The sequence below is a fragment of the Stigmatopora nigra genome, chromosome 14, assembly GCF_051989575.1.
Source record: "Stigmatopora nigra isolate UIUO_SnigA chromosome 14, RoL_Snig_1.1, whole genome shotgun sequence".
In the NCBI taxonomy this organism is placed as follows: domain Eukaryota; kingdom Metazoa; phylum Chordata; class Actinopteri; order Syngnathiformes; family Syngnathidae; genus Stigmatopora; species Stigmatopora nigra.
Genome location: NC_135521.1, coordinates 7,942,501 through 7,964,922, shown reverse-complemented (window position 1 = coordinate 7,964,922; position 22,422 = coordinate 7,942,501). Strand labels below are relative to the sequence as shown.

At 40.4% G+C, this 22,422-nt stretch overlaps 2 protein-coding genes across 6 annotated transcripts in view; both read right to left on the bottom strand.

Annotated features, from left to right (window-relative positions):
* Window positions 1–701: 701 nt before the first annotated feature.
* On the bottom strand, window positions 702–9,976 carry tapt1a (transmembrane anterior posterior transformation 1a). Of its 4 annotated transcripts, XM_077733353.1 has the most exons (15): window positions 9,746–9,976; window positions 9,062–9,192; window positions 8,219–8,337; window positions 7,776–7,808; window positions 6,962–7,124; window positions 6,388–6,523; window positions 6,051–6,148; window positions 5,889–5,958; window positions 5,496–5,576; window positions 4,676–4,785; window positions 4,541–4,600; window positions 4,409–4,477; window positions 4,261–4,337; window positions 3,140–3,315; window positions 702–2,292 (listed from the first exon to the last, which is right to left on the bottom strand). In XM_077733353.1, the coding sequence occupies exons 1-15, from the start codon at window positions 9,948–9,950 to the stop codon at window positions 1,997–1,999; spliced, it is 1,824 nt and encodes a 607-aa protein (XP_077589479.1). In that variant the 5' UTR covers window positions 9,951–9,976; the 3' UTR covers window positions 702–1,996. The 4 variants fall into 4 exon arrangements, with proteins under 4 accessions (XP_077589479.1, XP_077589480.1, XP_077589481.1 ...); XM_077733354.1 differs by lacking the exon at window positions 7,776–7,808 and having other exon boundaries at window positions 702–2,150; window positions 2,217–2,292; window positions 4,541–4,785; XM_077733355.1 differs by lacking the exon at window positions 7,776–7,808.
* An 871-nt stretch (window positions 9,977–10,847) lies between these two features.
* Window positions 10,848–22,422, bottom strand: part of ldb2a (LIM domain binding 2a) — a 53,320-nt gene continuing 41,745 nt past the window's right edge. The window contains exons 8-12 of one of the 2 annotated variants that reach the window (XM_077733119.1): window positions 21,986–22,069; window positions 18,951–19,074; window positions 17,661–17,713; window positions 17,017–17,163; window positions 10,848–13,243 (exon numbers count right to left, since the gene is read on the bottom strand). In XM_077733119.1, the coding sequence (XP_077589245.1) occupies window positions 13,010–13,243; window positions 17,017–17,163; window positions 17,661–17,713; window positions 18,951–19,074; window positions 21,986–22,069 (642 nt within the window). In that variant the 3' untranslated portion in view covers window positions 10,848–13,009. The remainder of the gene's footprint in view (window positions 13,244–17,016; window positions 17,164–17,660; window positions 17,714–18,950; window positions 19,075–21,985; window positions 22,070–22,422) is intronic. The other variant, XM_077733120.1, reaches the window with a different exon arrangement.

Below are 22,422 nucleotides of genomic sequence, written 5' to 3'. Positions count from 1 at the left end.
AAGTTGCGTAAAACAATAACAAGTGCATTTCAACGGACATTCATATTCCCTGTTGGCTCTATGACAAATTTGCAGCCGAAGAGTGACACTTAGTGACACACACCTATGATGATGGTGACACTGATGATTGTAATATGGATTGAAGGTACCTATGACATTTAACCGTGACACGGATTGAAAGATTATATGCAAGGATTTGTGACATACAAATTCTCTATGGCAAAGAACAACCTGTCACTAATCATAATCCTCCGACCTTACAACCTTTCCCAGCCGTGCGGTCGCGTTAAAATATAACAGTCTCATGCCTCGTTTTTCCTTTGTGCACGTTTGGTAAGTATGGGGATCTGTAACTTCAGACCTAACACAAGTCATGAAATGTCAAACCCGCATTTGGGCTGCTTAAACAAGAAAATACTCCATTGACCCATGTACTAAAGTCACTCAAAGTTCATCACACCTGGAAAAAAATCTTAACCACTTAAAAAAATCACCACAAACTGAACAATCTTCAAAGAAAAATGGCAATAAAAGTTCAAAATACTGTCCAAAAATGCATACAACATTGAGGTTTTTGTTTATTATGATTTCAAACAATACTTTTGGGACATGAAACCAGCTGAGTCATGGCCACGTCAGTGTAAACCACACCAAAACATGTTATGCCCAAAACATTATTACAATGGCAGTAAACCACCTGGACTCCAAAATGCCCTCTACAAACAGCGAAAGTACCTTAAATAAAATTAAATAAATCATACCTGATATGACACATGTTGTATCAAAAAAAAGATTATTCATATTTCCGCAGGAAAAACAAAAGATAATTTCAATAAAAGTTAATCAGAAAATATTTCACTGAGAAAAGCAAAATTGCAAAGTCAACCATGTAAACACGACATAAGTCCAACAATGAAGGCAACGAGTTGCTTTGGGCGGCCAGTGAAAACACTACGTGGGCAAAAGTTTTGAAACAGTAAATAGCACATCAACAGGGAAAAAAAGTTTGATGCGGGAGCACCGATACGATACTATATTGGTACCGATACGGTACTAAAATGACAACATCGGTATCGGGAAGTACTAAGAAATAACGTGCCAATGCTGCACAATATGCATTGACCAAGAGGGCTGCCAGAATTGAAGGGAAAGAGTGGTAGCTAATGAAGTTCCATTCATTTGCTACCATCCTTACGCCGTCCAATGGCAGCAAATGAACTAAGCAGTGTCTGACCATTCTAGGATAGTGAGGATATTACATTCAGGTTTTAAGTACCTTAGTATTTAAATAACTTTTTAAATATACCTTTCAAAAAACGTGGAATCGGTACAACATGACATTGGCATTGTTGGATTCGGGAGCCAAAAAATGTGCAGCACTAAAATGACGCAGTCATTTTACAGGTTTTTTTTCTGCTTGAAACACTGTTCAACTGTCATGGAAAAATTATATGTGTACAAAAAAAAAAAAAGGTAACTTCACAGTTTGTCTGCATTAAAGTGGGGATCATTTTGCCAACTCTTTCTGTGACAGTAGTTTTAAGGGTTTGTGGTATTACAGAATAAATGTGTACATGTCTGCGATTTTGCCATATCGCTGTATGAAATTGTTATTGAAATTTAAATGTTATTTGAATGGGGAAAAAAAATCAATCAATGCAGACGTTGTTTAAATGAGCCACCATCATTGTATGATATGTGGAATCTGTAAAAACTTAACTGCTAGTCAGTTTATTTGTCTTTGACATTAAAAACCACAGCGTTACTTCTTCTGAAAGGAGTCCGCTCATTTTGTGCCCTATCGTGACATTCAGGATGAGAGTCCTCTGGCATCTCTTAAGTGAGTCTATTGGCCCCTCCGAGTACCTTTAGTACGTTTGAAAAGTGGTCCTTTCTGAGCTGCTCACATCACGCTCAAGCTTCTCGTCGTGAAACGTCTCAGAACAACAGGAACTGAGCTCAAACTTTGTTTTGTAATAACTTCAACGTTTTTACCTCAATCGATGCGGTTGCCGCAGATGGTGAAACGGTCAATCTCCAGAAGGTCCTTTTTAGGGGCTACGGGCCTCGCTTCGGATACGGGCTCCCCCTCCCCTTTGGGGGAAGCGGGAACAGGTGGCTGGGTTTCAGGGGCGAGGCTTGGCCGGGGACTAGAAAGAGAAGAAAGTGGGGACGCAGAGGCAGAGGGGTCGACGGGTGCTTGGGGTAAGTCCCACCTGGGTGCCGGTTGCGTGGTCACTAAAGGGGACGACGTGGGGGCAGACGACGGCTTCTTGCTTGGTTTGGCATCACCTGTGAAGAAGAAAATGTGCTAATTGACAGCAGCAGTCATCTTGTCGTCTTATTACTACCTCTGCCGAGGTGTCCAGTTTAGCTAGTTTAGCGGCAGTAGCGTGCATTCATACAAGCACAATTTACCTTCATTCCAATTAAAATTATTCATATTGAAGCTCTCATGTGAACCCCCTTTCAAACGGGACGTCTACTGCTGTCAGTGGCTCGATAGGTGCGTTAGAAAATAGGACATTTATATTGTATAAGTATGTAAAGCCACATTTTTTTGGTTTGAATAAAAGTTCTGATTAACTGGCTGATGTTAAACTATTTGGTTATCCTCATCTGGCCTGCGGACAAACACTCCATAACAGATGGTCAGTCAGTCTTTGCGCTCTGCCAATCCAGAGGATTTTAAAAAATAAAAAAAAAAACAAGACATGCACTTGAGCATAAAGGTGAAATGGGGAAAGGCAGTAGGACAGATGCCGGTTCAAAAACCCAGATGAAAGACACGGTGCCTCAAGGCTTTTGCTAATCCAGATAAAGCAAACAGGAAATGACACGTTATCGTCACCTATGAGCTTCTGTTGAGAAGCGCGGGCGGTAGCGCGAGTGGGAGGCGAGAATCGACGGGATTTGGCTGCGAGTGACATCGAGGTGACGCCAAGTGCTTAACTGTGATGAGAAACTTGTTGTCACGGCAACAATGCGTGGCATTTAGCATGTGCCATGTGAGTTGGAGTGTCCAGCTGTGTTGTAGGAACGGCCCAATTGTTTGAAGCATATCAGGAGCCGAAAAATAGTATCCATGCAACATTAGAGAAAAGAAACACTATGAACAGCACTGAAGATTACGCGTTACCCGAGTGTGTGGCAGTTGTCGGGGTCCGCTCAGTTCTGTTGTTGGGAGTCTTAACCGGAGAGGACGAAGCGGTCTGGGTCTTTTGGAAGAGTTTGTCTTCCATGTTGGCCCTCTTGACGTATACACATGACTTGCCGAGCAGGACGATGCTGTTCAGCACTTTCAGTGTGAGCAGTCTGAAGACAGAGAAAGAGTTAGTTTACAACAAAGGTCGGCAAACTCATATCAATATATAGCAAGCAAATTGCATTGGAAATAGTTCAGTATAATGCCTGTATATGATATCTTGACCACATGTTTAATAATTTGTAAAACTATTGCTGGTCCATGGTGATGCATTGGTTGTCCAAGTGTGCCATCATGGGGGCTTGACGGGGCGTCACTGATGACAGGCGGACAAAATTAGGTCTGTAGAGTTGCGACCGCATGTGATGAAGTGTTAAGAGCGAGCGAATGTCAGTGCAGCTGAACGGTTGCCAGGGCACGGCAAGGCTATTTTTAAACCGCCGAGATGACAACATGGTACTGTTCACCCCGAGGGGGAAACTCTTCAATGGCGCCGGTCTGATGGGATACGGTGAGCGGGCGAGGGGAGAACGCCAGGATGCAATGTGGATGCTTATGTAAGAGTGGGTGCACGTGGGTTGCAGAGGAATATTTGAGTCAGTTTAATGACAAAAAAAAAAGGCAAATACAAATTCTGTCAATGGGGTTTTACTTTCAACTGGGTTCATTTTAAAGGGGATTTTTAAAGTAGAGTGTTTGGGCCAAATGAAAAATAAAAAATGTAATATTATGGGGTGATTAAAAATATTCAATTCATAATTGTACCTAGTTTAGGGGAAAAGTTGCAATGTTACATAATTGCACATACCTAAATGAAAAAATATTGTGAGCATCTTGTAAGGCTGCATTTTAGAATTTGTAATCTTTCGGCAAGCCTATATCAAGTTAAAACCAATATAAGCATTTATACTAATACTTCCTAGAACTTTTTTTCTTTGTGTAACAACAAACAGCTTTAGTAGAGTTTTGAAGAAAACTGGTTGTCATTTTCCCCGAGGATTTACACATTCGGAAAATGCTAGCTGTATCCCACAGTCATGGGAATTGGGTCTTACCCGAGATAAAAAAGGAGCAGACACGTGTACGACAAGGCTCCTCGCACCTTCACCGAACTCATGACCACGCGAACGAGCTGTTCAAACACAAAATAAAAGGGCGTTGACATGGTGTATTCGCAGGTCAACAGCATATTTGCAAACTTACTAACACGGCCAAAGGCAGTGGGATGAAGCCCATCCGGCGGGCCACTGAGTCGCTGTAGTCTGTGTAAGCCTAAGGCAGATAAAGCTTCGTGTCAGCAGTAGGAGGGAGCAATGAATAAAAGCCATTGCTTACGTTCTTCTGTCGACTGCTGACGAGATCAAAGGCCAAGCTTGCTCGGTATTCGCTGTAAACCTGCCAAAGACATTGAGAGATTGTAGAAAAAGAAAATTGGAAAAAAAAGGGGAAAAAAATAATTCCAGTTCTTACGTCCGCCGTGATGTCGTTGAATTTGGTGATAAAAGCATGCTTAATGGCATCCACGGCCACTTCCGAAGTGAGCACCATGAAGACGTCAGGGAACAACACCCACAGGTGTTCTGCACCAAAAGAAAACCGGCACCGTTAGCGCGACTTTCCTTTCTTAATCAATTACTATTTAAAAAAAACTTGAATTGGCTTCTTTAAAATTACATATGAATACGGTATATGACTTCAAATGGGTTGGATGTCCACTGAAGTTAATGGCAGCCAATGAATTATAGGGAACAGTGTAATTGGGGGCTTTGAGCTTTTCTCATTTTTAACAGCAGAATTTCCAAAAGAAAAATGACAAACTTAACAAAAGGGCATTGAAGCTCATTCAAAAAAAGCTTGCTCCACTCAGTTAACACAACAAAGCATCGAGGGAGGGGAAAAAATATTGTTAGTGACAGATAAAGATTGTAACGAGTGCGTCACTCTCTCAGCTCAACTGACAGGTGGCGTCTGTCAGTCAGCACATGCGCATTCGCCTCATGGTGATTCACCAAGAGGTGACCCGTGTCAGGAAGCTGTCAATCATTTGTCCAGAAATTCCAGCGATTTTCATGAAAGTTCCCCCAGGAAGACAAAACTGGTCACGTCCCGCATGTTTTTTTGTGTCCTTGATACACCTTATGAAATGACGTCTGTTATAACTTGTGTTGTGCACGTTTGTAATGGAAAAAAAATATATGAATAAATAAATCAATTTTAGAAACGGGGGTGGCCTAGTGGGGTGAGTGGTTAGCGCGTCGGCCAAAACAGAAGAGGCTGTCAAAGTAGTTACCCAAGTTCCATGAAAACTGCTCCATATTCCTCAGACACACGATGAGCATTAGAACATAGCTGGTGAAGCGCTCCTTAATATCTGCAAGGGGAAGACAAATAACACTTGAAACTGACTGCTGCTTCATAACTCTTAACAGCTTGTCGCATCATGCTTGAGCAAAAAAATGGCTGCCACTGTCATAGATAGTGTTGCGCCAATATGCCACTGTATCGGTGCCAAAACAGCAATAGAAATGACCTCACTGGTAGCAGGATTATTAAGAAAAAACATGCGAATGCTGGGCAAAGTGTACTTTTCAAATGAAAGTGAAGTGATTTATTAAAAGGTGTTTTCTGTTTTTGTTGGCAACAGCAGTGTTCAATCCTAATAAACCACTGATGCAGATCTTACCACTGTTGGACATTTGAAACAAGTTGTTCTTCTCAAATTTCTTGAAAACGCTCCCCTTGATCTCCACAAACTGAAAAGCAAACAGTTATATAACATAAGCTCTTATTGATAACATTGGAGGTACTTTATTAAGCGTGATAACGTGAACTTGCGTATACTAACATTGCTGGACATCATGATGGTGAGTAGGGACTTGTTATGCGAGTTGAAGGCGACGTTGAGCGTGGAAGCTTGGACCATGATGAGGATGGCGTGGAGGACTTAGTATGTGGCGCTCAAGAAAATATTTAACTCAGTGGCTGCCATTGACAGGTGATAAACATCCAATGCATTTGAAGTGGGAAGGATGGCAGTGAATGAACAAACGTTCATTTGCTGACAAGTTCCCTGCATCTTGTGGTAATAAAATTTGCAGAAAACCTATGGATTTTTTTGTTGGTAAGAGGCCCTGGACTCACAAAGTGAGACAACTTTCAACACCATTGCTGTGGTAGGATACAAACATAAAAAACGGCCATGAAGAAGTGAGGGATGACTCCGATGTTGTCTCTCTTGCGCTCTTTTGGCTCTGTTGCCGTCCAGTAGAGAGCGTCTAGGATGTCTTGGCCGAATGAGGAGAAGAGTCGATCTGCCACCTTTACCCAAGAATTAAAAAAAAGTAATAAGCTGATATTAGTGAAATCAACAGTCCTCCTTAAAATGAGTCCTATGTTAACAGATTGGCTGGAATTGACAGTCTTAGATGTTTGTTTTAACTGGGATGGGCAGGGATAACATGACCAAATCCCAAGAAAGGATACATAATTTCAATAATAGGTGACCGTTTAATAAACAAACCAAGAGGTTGCTACTTAAAATTTCCATCAAAACTTTCCACTAAAATATTGGCAATGTTGACTCATTGGCTGCCATTGATGCCGCTACGTTAACAATTAATTTTGCCAGGGAGGGAACAAATGAATGGTTCATTCTTCCCCTCCCAGTTCAAATATAAAATAAACTGCATTTTCCAGGATATAAATTTAAACATTTTGGTAACTATTCATGAAACGTAACATTTCCGTGTCAAGCACCTCCAGCATGTTGTAGATGATATAGAGCTTGATGACAGACTGCCCTCTGATGAGGTGGTACATCATGGCATAGTCCACGTAGTGCATCATGAAAAAGCACAGCACCAGGATGAGACCTTTCAGCATGTCACACACTTGCGCCGGTTGCAGCAGCCTGGTCCCACTGGAAGCGCACAATCACACCATTCACTTCAACATATACTCCAGTGTTCTATATATTTTCAGCTCTGGGTCAACACACGATATAGTACCAAGTCATGCGTGCCAGATGTCAAAAAACTGCTACTTAGCATGCGAAAAAACAAAAAGGAAAATAAACAGTGAGAAGATAGCTGGTTTTATATCCCGTGCGTATGGATTTAAAAATGCAACTTTCCAACTAATATGTAGAGTGCTTTGATCGCAAAAGTTGTGACTGAGTAAACAGCGCCCCTTTCTGTTTGTAGCTAAACAGTGCGGTTTTTCTTTGCGGCTTAGTTGCTTGCAGACCGCCACACTTGGACACTTGGACATCAAGCATTAAGCCAAACAGCATGGTCCCTGTTTAACTTCCCTCTCGGTCACATTTTGTCCATTTGGAAATGGTTCAAACATACATAGAGGCAGATTCTGATAAACATGCATGTTCAGAAAACCTGACTGTACAGGGTTCAAGTGAGATCCATAATGATAAAGGGGAAGAGGTTTCATCAACAAATTAGGTGTTGTTATAGGAACCGTGATGATGAGCAGCTGAACATCTAAGATGGAGATGAAGGTAAAATACATGATTTGGGCTGCTCTATGAATATGAATAAGGAGGGTTGAAGCATACCTGCTTCTTCTGCAGTAGGGGCATGTGCGTGCCCTAACAGTAGGAAAAGGGGAATGGCACAAACATGTAGCATTTGTTGTAGGAATTATTAGTTAAATATTATAAAAATAAATGAATTAGAGTCAGTCTCAGGAATAAAAATATCAAAAAAATGATCGTCAAGTCTAACAACGAAGGCTATTTCAATTAACATGAATAAATTTTTCAGAATATCCATATTTTGAGAAAGATTTTGGCACACATCCCAGTACAAACTGCTACTTATGTTGTTAGGTATTGTTTAATTTTCTATCTTAAAGTCAACATTTGTTTATTTATGGAGGCTGTTGGATTTTTCTTCATAAAGGCATTCGAAATAAACAATTGGGACTAATGTTTAAATTCAGACGAGAAATGCAGACAGTGTTTAGACAGAGTGATAATGTGCGTGTGTCTTTTCTGACCTGAATCCACAGCAAGGCAGGGTGAGGAGGCGGAGCAGTGCCAGCAGGACCCTCAGAGGCAGCAACGTGAAAATGTAGAGGAAGGCATCCACACACAGGAAAAAGCCAAATATCATCAACTGCAACAACAATGCAAAATCATCAGGTGTGACTGAAACAATATGCTAAACCACATACCTTGGTTTCAGCGCCTGCTAAAACTAGAAAAGTCATGATCTTATCATTTTGGGGTCTCTAAGAGCAACAAAAACTGGCAGTATTTAAAACTGAAGGAGCCGTGGCCCCCAAAAAGTGGGAGGGTTTCCTCTTGGTGGAGTCCATGTGACTTTTCAAGGAGCAAATACACATTTTTATAAATAAATGTGCTGAAGAGATAAATGAAAGTATTGTACAAGTACTTTTACAGTGTAGGTAGTGAGCTTTCGTGTTTACAGACATTCCTCGCTGGCTTCCCCTCAATCCAACAGGGAATATAGTGAGAAAATCATAATTTTTAACCTTTACACGGCCATACTTTTCTTTATCTGTTGAAACCAACCAGCTATGAAAATATTTTGTCAGGTTTTCCTTTGAAATGCAATGAAATAACATTCACGCATTTACAAAAACAAACAAAAAACATTTCCATATAAGGCTCATGATAACGGGTCTAATGGGTCATTAAACAAATCTATAAAATTCTATAATACAACTACTAAAGAGAGAAAAAAATCTAAATAAAAAAATCTGTCAAAAGCATTTGGCTTCTTTACAATCTAAGAATATTTCAATGCAAAATGTGGGTTTTTGCAGGCTTTGCATTTATTAAATGAGTGTTTGGCTCCACATAGATTTTTATGGTACCTTCTCAAGCTCTTTTGGGATACGCATGCACGTGTAGACCCTTTCCCGGCGCTCAGTGTACTTGGCCTCATCGTGCTCCAGGAAGTAACCCCGGGTCAACTCCGAACAGATGAAGCGCATCAGTGATGGATCTGGAAAGACATCGGGCGTTGTGAACGCGGCCCCCCCATTGTCACTTTGTCTGTCATGACAACAATTGCTATTCACGCACATAGAGGGCATGGGGGGAAACGGTTTTGTGGGGATTTTTGGATTGCGTTAGCTTTAAAAACATCTGTAGAGGAAATAAAAGTCATTTTGGGGGTAGTGTCAACAATTAGCATACAAAGTTCATCCTTCTAATCACTTGATCACTTACACGTGTCATTCTTAGAATTATTTTTCAAATCAATCGGTTGGTCATTTTTCATTGAAATTTGGTTAGATTATTTTTTTCCAATGAAAGGTCATTGACCGGTCGAAGTGCGTGTGACATCATGCCGCAATAAATTGGAAAACATCGCATTTTAGTTTTTTGGCTTCTTGTTGTTCTCACTTACTACAGTTGATCAAACTGGTATCGGAGGCTAAACGTCCCAGCTTGACACTCATGCCAGTGCAACATTTATTCCAACAACTCGTTTAACATTTAAGAGCGAGAAGTAATATTAATATTATGGCGTTAAATAGGGAGGGGGCGTTTACCTGCTAAATGGTCGCCTTGATCGCGCCTTATGTCAGCGCTAATGTCGTAAAAACCCAATGTTTCGGGTAGTTGGGGAGATATAATCACTTTCTCGGCCGACTTGGTTTTGTCCTGCCATGCTCGCGTCTGATGCTTGTTTTTGCGCTCAATATCCCCTTCTTTTTCTTTCTCTTCTGACAGCTCGGTCCCCGACGCGTCCGCCATCTTTGGTTTGGGACAGGGGTTTTTGTTGTCGCGCTCTACTGACGTCAACACACCAGCGAGATGTTAACAAAACAAAACATACACCGTGTAAAAAACATAAACAAACAGACAAAACCAACAAACACACTTCATATATACATTTTGAATATTTTTAAAGCTAATGTATTTTCTTACATCATGTAGATTTCATATCTATAAGGAAAAAGACAACAAGTCATATTCATTCATATTACAGTTCAATTTTATCACAATAAACATTGGAAATATTCAAAATGTAATTCTTTAGAATAGTAAAATGTATTTTATTTATATTTTCCTATGCATGTTCCTTGAACTTGTGTGTTATAGTCTCTAACTATAATTGTTTTTAAATTAAGATTTATGATTTAATTTTAAAATATATACAATTATTATTCTAATGTTCTTGGCTCATTTTCACAATCTTGTTTTTTATTTAAATTATATAAATGCATGAAATGGGAACCGCGTTGCAATGCCATTCATGAGCATGTTGGTGTCGCTAAAGATCTATCACACCACCTTCTAAATAAATTTTACCCAACAACAGAATTCTCACCAGAAAAATCCACGTGTTTGTGGCAGAGCAGTTTATTCCAGTTTAAATGATAAAATTCCCTTATTTACTTACTTACCTTTATTCATCCAGAGAATGGAATATTCAATTCACACTCATATTCACTTCTAATGCTGGCAATCACCCAATTACCAGTTTTAAAGCATGAAAATAGCCAAACAACAATGCAAATAGATACAAACCTAACCCAAATATTCTTCCAATTAACATAATCTTCAGGAGAATCGTTTCCAATTTACGAGCGACTTGATTTTCCACCTTATTAAACATCCATATTCGCTTAAAAGGAGTCACCCTCCGTGTTATTTGTAAGCACGGTTTTATTGGCACAAGTTAATGGTAAAGCATACATACCAGACATCAGATATGACACGGAACACCTTTCCTATATAATGTACAAACGGTGTCTAATAATACTAAACTCGAACGTATTCAGAAATGGGTTTTGCATTCTTACAAAAAATTGCACGAATAAAATGAGCAGTCTTGTTAAGACTTGCTCCTCTTGTCTTCTCGGTGAATGTTCAACCAAAAAGTCTCCAAAATGGCCAAATTGAGATATGTATAGAGTCAAACTCCTTCCATCATTGCATGGTGTTGCCACAACAAAGAGGCAGAAAAAGAGGAAAATCCCATTTTTGGCAGGCAGTGTTGCACCAATACCAATAATACCATCCGTATCGATTTGTATCGGTACAAATATGCACTAAAATGAAGTCAGTAATTTCAGGGTGTACTAAGTAAAACCATGCAATGATGCACAATAACTAATCTTAATTTTAATGTCAATGTATTGCCTAAAATGGGAATGTCACTAATACCAACATGGCCACTATGTGGCTTTTTTGGTAAGGGTGTTGAAGGTTTTCGTCCAACACTGTACTGGTACAGTATCGGCAGTGGGAGTAAAGGGAAAAAAAATGGTTTTGGTGCAACACCAGGGAAAGGGGCAACCTGTTACCGTCAGAGCCACAACAGATTGCTCAATGTTTACCCCTCTTTCTTGTTTAGACAAAGCCAAGCAAAATTATTGTTGCCAGTTTCCCCCACACATTATGTCAATGCTTATTTTTGCAGAATAGTGACACAGAAAAAGATGGACTTTTTCAGGTAGAGTAAGTCAAAAACCCAATTGAAGAAGCCTTGTGAACACAATTAAAGGGACAGCTTCCTTTTCCATCTGTGTTGTCATCAAATATGCAAGAAATGCAAGCATTGAATTGTGGCTTTGGCTGTGCACTAGCTAAAATTGGTCCGGGGGACATTTAGGACCACTCTGGAGAAATTTGGGATCTCCTGAAGAAAACAAAACAGCTGCCATATCCAAACTGCTCCCTGTGCCTAATGGACAAAATAGACCTGGCCTTTATTTACACTTACAAACATTCCCAAACTGATAGAGGACAATCAGATTGTTGTATTTTTCTTTTCTTTTCTTCTTTTTTTTGTATAAAGCACATAAACCAACCCCCCAAAATCCTATAAAATCATGCAGTTTGGGAGTATTAAAAGGAGAAAAGTCTGATTAAACAGAAATCCAGAGCAGGAAACACAATCCAACTGCTTAGCATGAGAATGGTACAAGTGGCAAAATATAAAAACACCCAAAACATTAGTTTCAATACAACTTACCCTCAATTGGGTGTCACTTCTGGATAAAGCCGGGGATACACTTTGAACTGATCGCCAGCCTGTTCAAGGGGACATAGAGACAATACTTTCACACTCACATTCATACTTTGGGACACTTGATAGTTTTTAGTGAACCCAACATGCTTTTTTCCCCCTGTGAGGCAGACCCGGTAACTAGTAGTTGACCAGGCTGACCATAAAACCTAAATTAGGGGTGATATAAGGGATACACCATGGATTGGTCACCGGAGAATCACATGGCACATTCAAAATAGACAAACAACCACCCGTGGTCAATTGAGAGCCTTCGGTATACTCAATGGCTACCATTGACGGCGATAGATCTCAAATTCATAAGAACTGGAAGTATGAACTCCTAGTTCAAAATGGTTTGATGTCTATCCGCGCCAATGGTATTGAATTTGAAAACCTAACATGCAGGTTTGTAGAACGAGTGATAAAAGAGATATTTGAATACAAACCGCAGAGCCATGTGGCATGCGGGAGGCCCACGTTTCCACCTAAACCCAAACCAATCAGGGTTGGTATTACCCCTTAACTGAAAACAGCGAGAGATTGACTGCAGTGGCCTCAAACAACATCAGCTGGTGTTTAAAGATAAAAAGCAAAAAACAAAACAAAAAAACAAAAATACCCAAACATCTTATTTTGAATCCACCGTGTTAAATCATGTGATGGTTGTCGAGCAATCTCCAATTTGCCCAAAAAGAAGTCCACACCTTTCATTTTTTGTATATTTACATACAATTTCTTTAAAATGTCCAGGCGATGTGGCTATTGCTGCTGTCATTGTCCTTCACACGTGGCCTTTCTACTGCGAGGCTTGCGGCGCCGCGTTGTCCACTTTGCTTTCGGGACCGCCATTGGGCGCTTTGCCGCTCCACGGCCCGTTGTTGGTCAGCGCCGGAGAGCCGGTGAACTCGTCGTCATCATCCAGGCCGTTGGTGGCATCGTACTGCGTGTTCTCCAGTCGCGTGATCAGGCGCTCGTCCTCGTCGCCGAACTCGCCGCCCATCAGCGTGGGCTCGCCTACCACCATCACGTCCTGGAGGTGACGGAGAGAAGGTGATCGAATGGCCTTGTTTCGGCACGTGATCTGCTTATTGACGTGACTTAGACCAGTATTTCCCAACCACCATTTGAGATGTAAGGCAATTCACCATTGAATGAATTAAAATGAGTTTATCGCAAGTAGATGTCCAATTCATTTGAAGTGGAAGGGTGTTAGCGAATGAATGCACAAAAACTTAGACACTAATCACAGCCCTGTATCGGCAGCAGCAATTAAGATCTGCTGCTTGGTTGTTTATTCCACACCTGATTGATGGGCCTGCAGAAACCCAACAATTTGTATCCAAGCCATGGAAAAGTCGCTAATCCATAATTTTCTACTTTTAAAATTCAGTTGAATGAGAAATATTTTAAGATGCTGGAGAACCCAAGCACACAGCGGTCCCCTCTGCTGTAACCCGGGTGGGTGCCGCAACGCTAAATGGAGCGCACGCTTCAGTGGTCATGTGTGTCATCGCCGCTTGGTCGGTTGCGCTCCATACACACATGGACATGGGAAAACATGTACACAACCCAAGATATGCTTACCAATGCAATCCTATCATGACAACTGAGTACACATTTTCACTTTCATTCAAGCACAGTTTTTTTTTTTCATGAGATAGTTGACATACTGTTTCGATCGCAAGCGAACTGAAGAATTTTATTCACGTAAAAAAAAAAGAAAAAATATATATATATTTATATATACATACACATATATTTTTCAATAGCTGTTACCTTAGTGATCAGTATCTAAAAATATCTTATGAAGAAATCTATTCTGTATGCTTCAAAATTGAATTTCTTTTTTTTTTTTTTTTGGTATAAATTCCCTGAACAAAGGCCAGAAATGAGGTTCGAACCCTGAATCTCCAAACAAGGAAGGCTATTTTTTTAGCCACTTGCCCACAATAATCTATCAAAGTCATCCCACCCTTAAAAAGTTCCCCCCAGTGACCGTTTTTCCGCCCAGCAATGTCTTAATCGGGCTAATTAATTTAGGTGAGCTTTTCAACTAAATGACAATATCCACACTAATTTGTCCATTTGCATAGTTAATTAAGTCATTAGCTGAAAAACGTGCTGATTGCCAACAAGCGCGCCGCGTTTGCCATCTGTTCCCGTGAGGAGGCCCGTCAACCTTCCTCTGGACCCCCGCCCGCCCACTGCCAAAAACTCCTCAGATGACAACAGCTGGTGGCTAGTGCGAGACTTGTCGGCGTGTTAATTGCACACTAATTACTGCTGCCTACTTGACTACTCATCTCGTTAAGAGTTAGCCCCGGTGCTAGCATCGCCTGGGCTTTTGAATGAGCTCACGTCATTTCTAAGTACAAGGTCACCATTATATTTATGTGAATGATTTGTAATTGTTTAAAATCTTTAATAGAATTGGGAATAAGATGAAAAACATACAAATGAATGATGCAAATTATGCAAATGCATCATTAAATCATGCTATAAGGCATGTATTCTTTATCCTCTGCGAAGCATAATACAGTAATGCATGTTACTGAAGACAATACATTTCTGCATAATCCCCTCAATGTCAAGTAATTCAAAAATAGCTTGGCCAGATACTCATTGGCGACGTCCAATCTGGCGTCCAAAAGTGGGAGAGATGGTAGAATATGATCTCAATCCATGCCAGGCAGGCTTTCATATCTGTCAGGTTTATTTTCACAAAAAATTGTGCAGAAATGTCTAATGTTGCTGTACTCTGAATTCCAAGTTTGCAGACAACCCTAACTTATTTGCCACCATTGCCTAAATTGGATCCGCAACAACTTTTACATCTTCAAACTGATGCATAATTCCCAATAATATTTGAAAAAAATCCCTCTTATGAATTCCCAATCAAAAATCCATTCATTTATTTTCCCTACCACTTATCCTCACAAGGGTGTTGAAAAATTATAACTATTTTTCATTTTCTAATTATCTGCCATTTTGATCTTTTTTCCTCCCCCCAATAGATTTAAAATGTACATCAATTGTACGCAGATTTTTTCCACCCGTGGTGATGGCGGGTACTTAACAAGTGAATTCACTTACTGAAATAACTCCAATTTATAACGTTTCAAATACGATCAGACCCTTTTGGCCACTAGAGATCACTGTTGCATACTGTAGGCACCCATCCCTCAACACACACACACATCTACAAACACACACACACACAATCTCTCCTTCAGCGGTTGCTCGCCACCCCATACCCACCCCCTTCAACATCACCAGCTGAACCCCCCACCCTTCTCGCTTGGCGAGGGTCCACAGCTTGTTGTCATTGGGCTCACGTAGGCTCGCGCTCAGGCTCACGCACACACACACACACACACACACACACACACACACACACACACACACACACACACACACACACACACACACACACACACACACACACACACACACACACACACACACACACACACACACACACACACACACACACACATAGACACACGCAATGGTACGCACACACCAAAAAAGCCCAACAACTTCTCAGACAAAGACAGCAGGCGTGCAACATATGTAGCCAGCGTGTTCGCATCCTCGCTGCCAGTGTTCAAGAGGCGTGTGAACGCATGTGTGCTGTGGTGGCTATGTGAGACAGTAGATGAGATGAGGGGAGGGCTACACATAGGCAATAATGAGAGCTGGCACCAATCCAGACTGGCTGTTTGAGAGAAAACAATTGCAGGCCTGGTGTGTATGTATGTGTGTGTGAGTGAGTGGGAGAGAGCGACGAGGGCAACCAATGCGAGAAGATGACGAGACAGCAAAGCGTGGCACAGACAGACACGGCAGCGAAAGCAAACGAGGACACACTGTGTGGGAGATAGACGGAATACGTTGTTTTTTTCTTTCTTTCCCCCCTTCTTCTCTCCGCCCTCACAGTGCGAGCACCAAGAGAGGGAGAGAGAGGAAAAAAGAAAGAGAGGGAAAAAAAGTGAAACAAAGATTTGTTTTGGAGGTTCAACTTTGCCGAGAAAAGTTTTTCAGCCAGTCTATATTTAGTCGACTGTGAGTTGGGTACGCAGAGTGCGGAATGTGTGACCTGTTTCACACATCTGCTGAGGAAATCCGAGGCCAATTGGGGCTTAGTTGGTAAACTAGTACAGGGGTGCCCAAACATTTGATCTGCTTTCAGAAAAATCAAAGGATGACCTTGAAATCCTTCAACTTATATTCCACATCCCTCTTAAACTATACATACAGTATACTATACAGCCAGCCAATTTCTTCCGATATTACTCTGAACCATCATGATGGCCATATTTTTTTGCTGCACTCCCCACTTCAAATGGATTGGATATCTAGTGCCGTCAAGGTCAGTTAGTGTTGTAACAATACTGGCCGGCCAATGCTGCTTACTGCATACTCACGTGTGAAGTATTTTTTTCATTCTCTCCTTGGATACTGTTTACTGTCTCCCATTGAGGGCACTAAATGTCCAATCCATTTCAAGTTGGAGGGATGACCGTGAATGAGTGCTCATTCACAGTCATGTGTCACTGGTGGGCAACAGTGTACATGCATTCAGGACAATCATGTTCATCTTAACCATGCAGTGCAGAGGATAAAGAATATATGACTACGGGTACTTCAAACTAAAATGAACTATTAAGTGCCTTTGTTCAAAGAAGGTTGGGAAAATTGGTTTACAAACTATCTAGGTGCTTCTGTCATTTTTTTTAATTGTTAGAATTGGAAAGAAAATGAAGAAAAAAGGAGGCAAACCAGGATGGAGTCGATGCTTACAGGTACCTGACTGGAGAGGCTGAAGTTGGTGGCGGGGCTGCGCTTCTTGCCGGCGGCGCCGATGCTGCTACTGGCGCTGCTGGCGGAGTTCTTCCGTTTCCTCCGCTTGGTGGTGGTCTGTCGGGCGGGCTCAGCTTTTGCGCGACCAGCAAAGAAAAACAGAGGCCATGCCAGGGAGATAACGCATACAGTCGAGGATAAAAGCGACGGCGGTCGGGCACAAGTCTCGCTAATCTTACTCATTAAAATTATTTCCAATAAATAAATTAATTCAGCCATTATCAATTAGTCATCATAACAAGAGAGCAACATACCCTCAAAGGGTTCAACATTACAATAATAACAATGACTAAATCATTCGACAAACCTCAGCAGAATAATTATTGATATCTGAGAGAAAATATAAGGTTAATTTTACATTTATAAAATATTTGGCGCGAGTTCAGTAACATGAATGTATTTTCATTCATTTCAATGACAAGACAGGTGACATTCATGCTTGAATATGTTTTCTCTGCTATTCTATGTGTTATCAAGCCATCTTTGGAGAATTACAACAAGCAATAAGTAGTATTATTTGAACATGCAGCACAGGCAGAGCGTACGGCGGGAAGGCTTTCGTCTGTCTGGGAACAAAAGATACCTTTTTTGGGATTGCTGGGGAAAATTTCCGTTTTGAAGTTCTGCGGGTGACCAGCTGAAAGGCAAAAAAGATGGGGATTTTTTTTTATCATTCATAATCCAAAAATAGCATTGGAGAGTGAGGGGTCCCACTGTTTAAGTGCCTATGGGCAAGATATAGAACAGAAGCGATCGGTTGATGGTGACTAATTAAAGTGAAGTAAAATGAAACCTTTCCAAAATATAAATGTCTGCCAATGGCAGTGAATGAAAAAAAAATGTTTCATATGTATTTCTCCTCTCATTTATGTACTTTTGCAAAATGAAAATCCAGACATTAAGGGATTAAGAATGCCCAAAATGTAACTTCAAATACAAAAACTTTTGGAGTCAGTTATTTTTTGTTTGGTTTATGATGGCTATACATTTGGGTGATTTCCTTTGGGAACCATTGTGACCTTCGAGCTTCCATTGTACTGTACACCACTTGACTCTTTTTTTCTTATCCGCATCTTTCCTCTTTGCATCCTTGCCAATGACGGATGTGTGCACGCCAGGGCAAACTATTGTCACAGGTTTGTGTTATGCGACGGCTTTTTTCCTGCACCGGTGACGCACCGCAATCGCTTCCCGTTTCCCTCACGGAAAAAAAAAAAGACTTATCACGGGGTGCAAAAGCCGGGGATGCTTCCTTCCTGGCGGCAGAAGAATAGCAGGAAAGTGAGCGAACTGTGGAAAAAAAAGTAGGGATGTTGAAGACGGAGGTCGACTTGTGCAAATTGAAAATCTAGAATTTCACCCTGGATCTATGGCTCGCGAGTCATATTTGGGGGCATATGACTGTCCACTAATGGGTCTCTCTGTCAAAAAAGTTCCCGGTATGAAAATAAGGGTTAAAAAAAAAAAAACAAGGACGAAATGAGAAGAGAAAAATGGGACAGTATTAATAACTACAATAATAAATATACAGTTGCACTCATCATTTATTAAATACCCCTACCTGTAACAAGTGTTGTATTTTGCAAACTAAAATTAATATTAAGCATTCATAAAATAATATGTAAACACATCTGCAAAATACATATCAAATGGATCAAGCCATTTTTGTACAAATTCAGATATTTTTTTATTTTTTATTGACGGTGCTAAATGTACAACCCATTTTGACTGGCAGTCATTGGCCTCTCCAAATCAAAAAGGATTGGACATTTAGCCCTGTAAATGGCGGCCAATGAGTTAAATGAGTTCCCCGTGAAGAAAAATCAAAACATCAATCCTAGACGACAGCGTAAAGGATAGTTAACTTTGCTTACCTGGTGGCGCTACCATCCTCTGCCATTTTTGGAACAGGCATGTCTTGAGACAATCTCGAGGGCTGAGGTTGTACGTTTTGTGCCTGGACATGAGCTCTTGCATGGGCTCCAGGATGACACACAACTTTTGCATGGAGAAAAGGGCACAAATAGACAGAAAAATGCTAATAAATAAAAAAAAAGAACATGCAAATGAGCCACATTTAAACGCTGCTCCCATTAAAAGAAAATCCATAAAAAGGAGGGCTTAATGCTCTGCTCGCTTGATGTGTTAATTGCACCGTAAATCAGCCTTTTATGTGCGTATATGAAATAGTTGCAAAAAAGGAATTTATTGTCAAGCACACCAGAGCAACTCGGATAGAGTCTGTTAAAACACAACTAAGTAGTGCAAGGCTATCATTTGTAATGCAATTCTTAAACTATATGCGGTTTCCAAATAGCCAGAAATATTTATTTTAGGTATACAATGGGGGTCTGCAACCCTGGTGAGGATAAGTGGTGCATATTGTCAATGCCACATTACTCACAATGTAAAAAAGTTACTTAAAAATCATCGTGGTCATGTTTTTTTTTACTTATAAAAAGGCAAAATAAAAATATTGTGTTATTTGGATTAAATATATTATTGTTATAGTAAATTCAAAATATAAAACTAATTTAAAAGCATGAGTGAAAAAAAAACATCTCATGAAATAACTGCAAATGTGTGCAATGATAAAATATCAGTACTTGACAAAAGTAAAAAGCTAGAATAAAATATTGCAATACTTTGGATCACAGTAGGTTATAGATAAGATCATATCTTTGAATGATGTCACTGTTAAAAGTTTATTTCAAGAATGTGGATGTGGGGTCTCGTATGGCAAAGACTATCACTAAGGTTCAAACTGGTAGAGTAAAGGAACATAAATTGCAACAACACCGAGCTATTCCTTGAATTAGTGCTGCGCTCTGATTCCCATCGTCCGTTAATGTCATCCCAATCAGTGCTGACACTCATCCTGAAACCAGTGCCTATTTACAGACTGAATAGAAGGAAGCTCAGCTCCATGCAAAACACGCTGATTTATTCCCAAAGAAAAAGAAACGAGGGGAAGGTGTCAGGACTTTTCCCCCGCCGAGCTTCCATACCAGGAAAGGATGTACTGTAAAGCCTGGCGAGCTAAGATAACAGAAGGGAAGCTAACATTTGTGTGCCGTGATGGATAAGATTGAGGGCGGGCACTGGTGGGCAACATGACTGTACCGTGCTTTTCACAATCTCTTTAACGGCGGCCGCTTTGTTAGCGCAGCTTGTCCTCTGCTAACTGAAGGAGGAACTGGTTTGATCGGTGGAAGGTTGACATGCTCTGGGAATACAAAAGTCTAAGAAGAGCTACTGGGCAATTGGCTTTTTGGAGATGGCCTTTTCTCCTGATCACTAAACTCTGTGGGAGACCCTATATGATAAAGCTGCTAATTATTTGTGAAATTAATTGATCTGCTCAATGATTCACAGTTTACTGCATGCATTTTTAATTGAAACTGAAAGCATTTTGGAACATTTACATGTTTTTTTCACTCATGATCTTGTGATATTCAGCCAATATATATCAATACCACTTTTTTCTCTTTTAATACTACTATATTCATGCATATTTATTTGAATGTTCAACATTTTGGCTGCCGCAAGACGTCCAATTCATTTGAAGTGGAAGAGAAGGCAGCTAAAGAATGAATGCAGTTATATAGGGTGTATTTGGAAGCCAATAAGTGACCTGAATAGAAATAAAATCAATAGGAAATGATGAGGAATCTACAGGAAAGGTCCTATATTTCTTCAGAAATGGCTTGTTATAGTCCCATAATCGAAGAGGCAAAAATCAATCTTTATTTATTCATTTTTTAAACTATAAACATATCTTCATCTTTATATCGTAAAAGATTGTGGCACTACTCCATAATATAGAAGTTTGTATCAATGTTCCAGACATTAAGTGGGACAATATTATTCTTTCTTATTTTATAAAGAATACAAATCCTCTTATTTAATATCTACTCGTCTATGCTGGCACCTGCAAGAAAAGTCAATAATTCCTTCTTTACTTGTGCATGTTTATGTAGCGTGTCTAAGCCACACGATAACCACAAACAGGGAGTTTGTGCACATGTGCGCATATTTTCTAACCCGGCTGTTGATTGACAAGCTCGTATTTTTCTAAATGGCGAGAAGGCGAGCGAGTGCGAGGCGGAGGAATTAATTGGATACAGAAAATTAGCATAACATTAATGAACGCTCCCTGTTGAGACGGGTAATTGCGAAATGGCACGCGGTTCGGAGAGGATGGAGGGGGGGGTGCGTTTGGTAAAAGGGGCGGAGTGGGTGGGTGTTGGTCGGTAAGGGCACCTCGGCTGCTTATAATAACCCAATTGAGGGAGACACAAAGGGTGTTGGGGGATGGAGGAATTGGGAAGGGAGAGGATGGAGAGGAGGGAGGAGGTTGGTTACACTCTTATGCCTTTTTTTGTTTTTCAGTCACAATCATTGTCAAAGCACAAAAAGCATCTGCAATTGTCTAATTAAAATTGGCCTTTGTGGATAAACACAAACCTTGGCGGAATTTGGGGTTAGTCATCTGTTGAATATTTGGAAGAAAAGTTGATATTTTTTAGGAATTAATTGTTAGTTAATGAGTTTACTGCTACTAGACTTACTGCTACTTCCAATTCATTTTCTATTTAACTACACCAGATTTCACACCACTTCATTTGCCCAAAAATGGCTCATCTTGAGATGCACTGTGACAGGCAGAAAAATTAAATGCTCTTCTATTTTAGGGCTGAAGGTAACATTAACCTGAAAAGGCCTAATTTCCCCATTATATCTAATTTGTGAGTATATTTTGAGACAAGATCCTCATACTTTGGTATATACTTTTTTTTTTAACATTTTTGGCAAGCCTTGAAATGCCAGTGTAAAAATTGACTGTTGGCTCAACTGTAGTATGGTAAAAACATTTCTGTGAATCCAATATAAACATCCAGAAACTTACCCTGAGGTAGTTGAGGGTAAAGTTGGTCAAACCCATGCGTGTGATGTTTTTGGACAGTTGCTCCAGCACCTGGGGGTCTTGTGCCTGCAGTGGGAAAACAAGCAAGCAAACCTTAAAGACCCGGAGGGAAAAAAAAAAAAAACAGCACAATACTCACCACATTCAACTGAAAACAAGCACTTATCCACAGCCAATTAGGCTGATTGGCATTTATATGCATTCAATGCACTTAAGTCTTAAATTCAACAACAGCAACAACAAAACACACAAACATACTTGATACACATGTTGCCATTTTTTGTCAAATCGGCATTTGTTATTGTCACACTAATTGAAACACAATTAATCAAGATATTATTTGTCCTCATTTTGATTTAGTTCCTTCCCTTATACACAGTAATAATGCCCTGGGCAAACGTGGGGACAAACACGCTAAG

Coding starts and splice junctions, on each gene's coding strand:
- tapt1a (XM_077733352.1), bottom strand. CDS start 9,950: ATGGCGGACGCGTCGGGGACCGAGCTGTCAGAAGAGAAAGAAAAAGAA. Junction 5,577..5,888: donor GTTTCAAATGTCCAACAGTG/GTAAGATCTGCA, acceptor TTCCCCTTGCAG/ATATTAAGGAGCGCTTCACC. Junction 4,478..4,540: donor TCAGCAGTCGACAGAAGAAC/GTAAGCAATGGC, acceptor TATCTGCCTTAG/GCTTACACAGACTACAGCGA.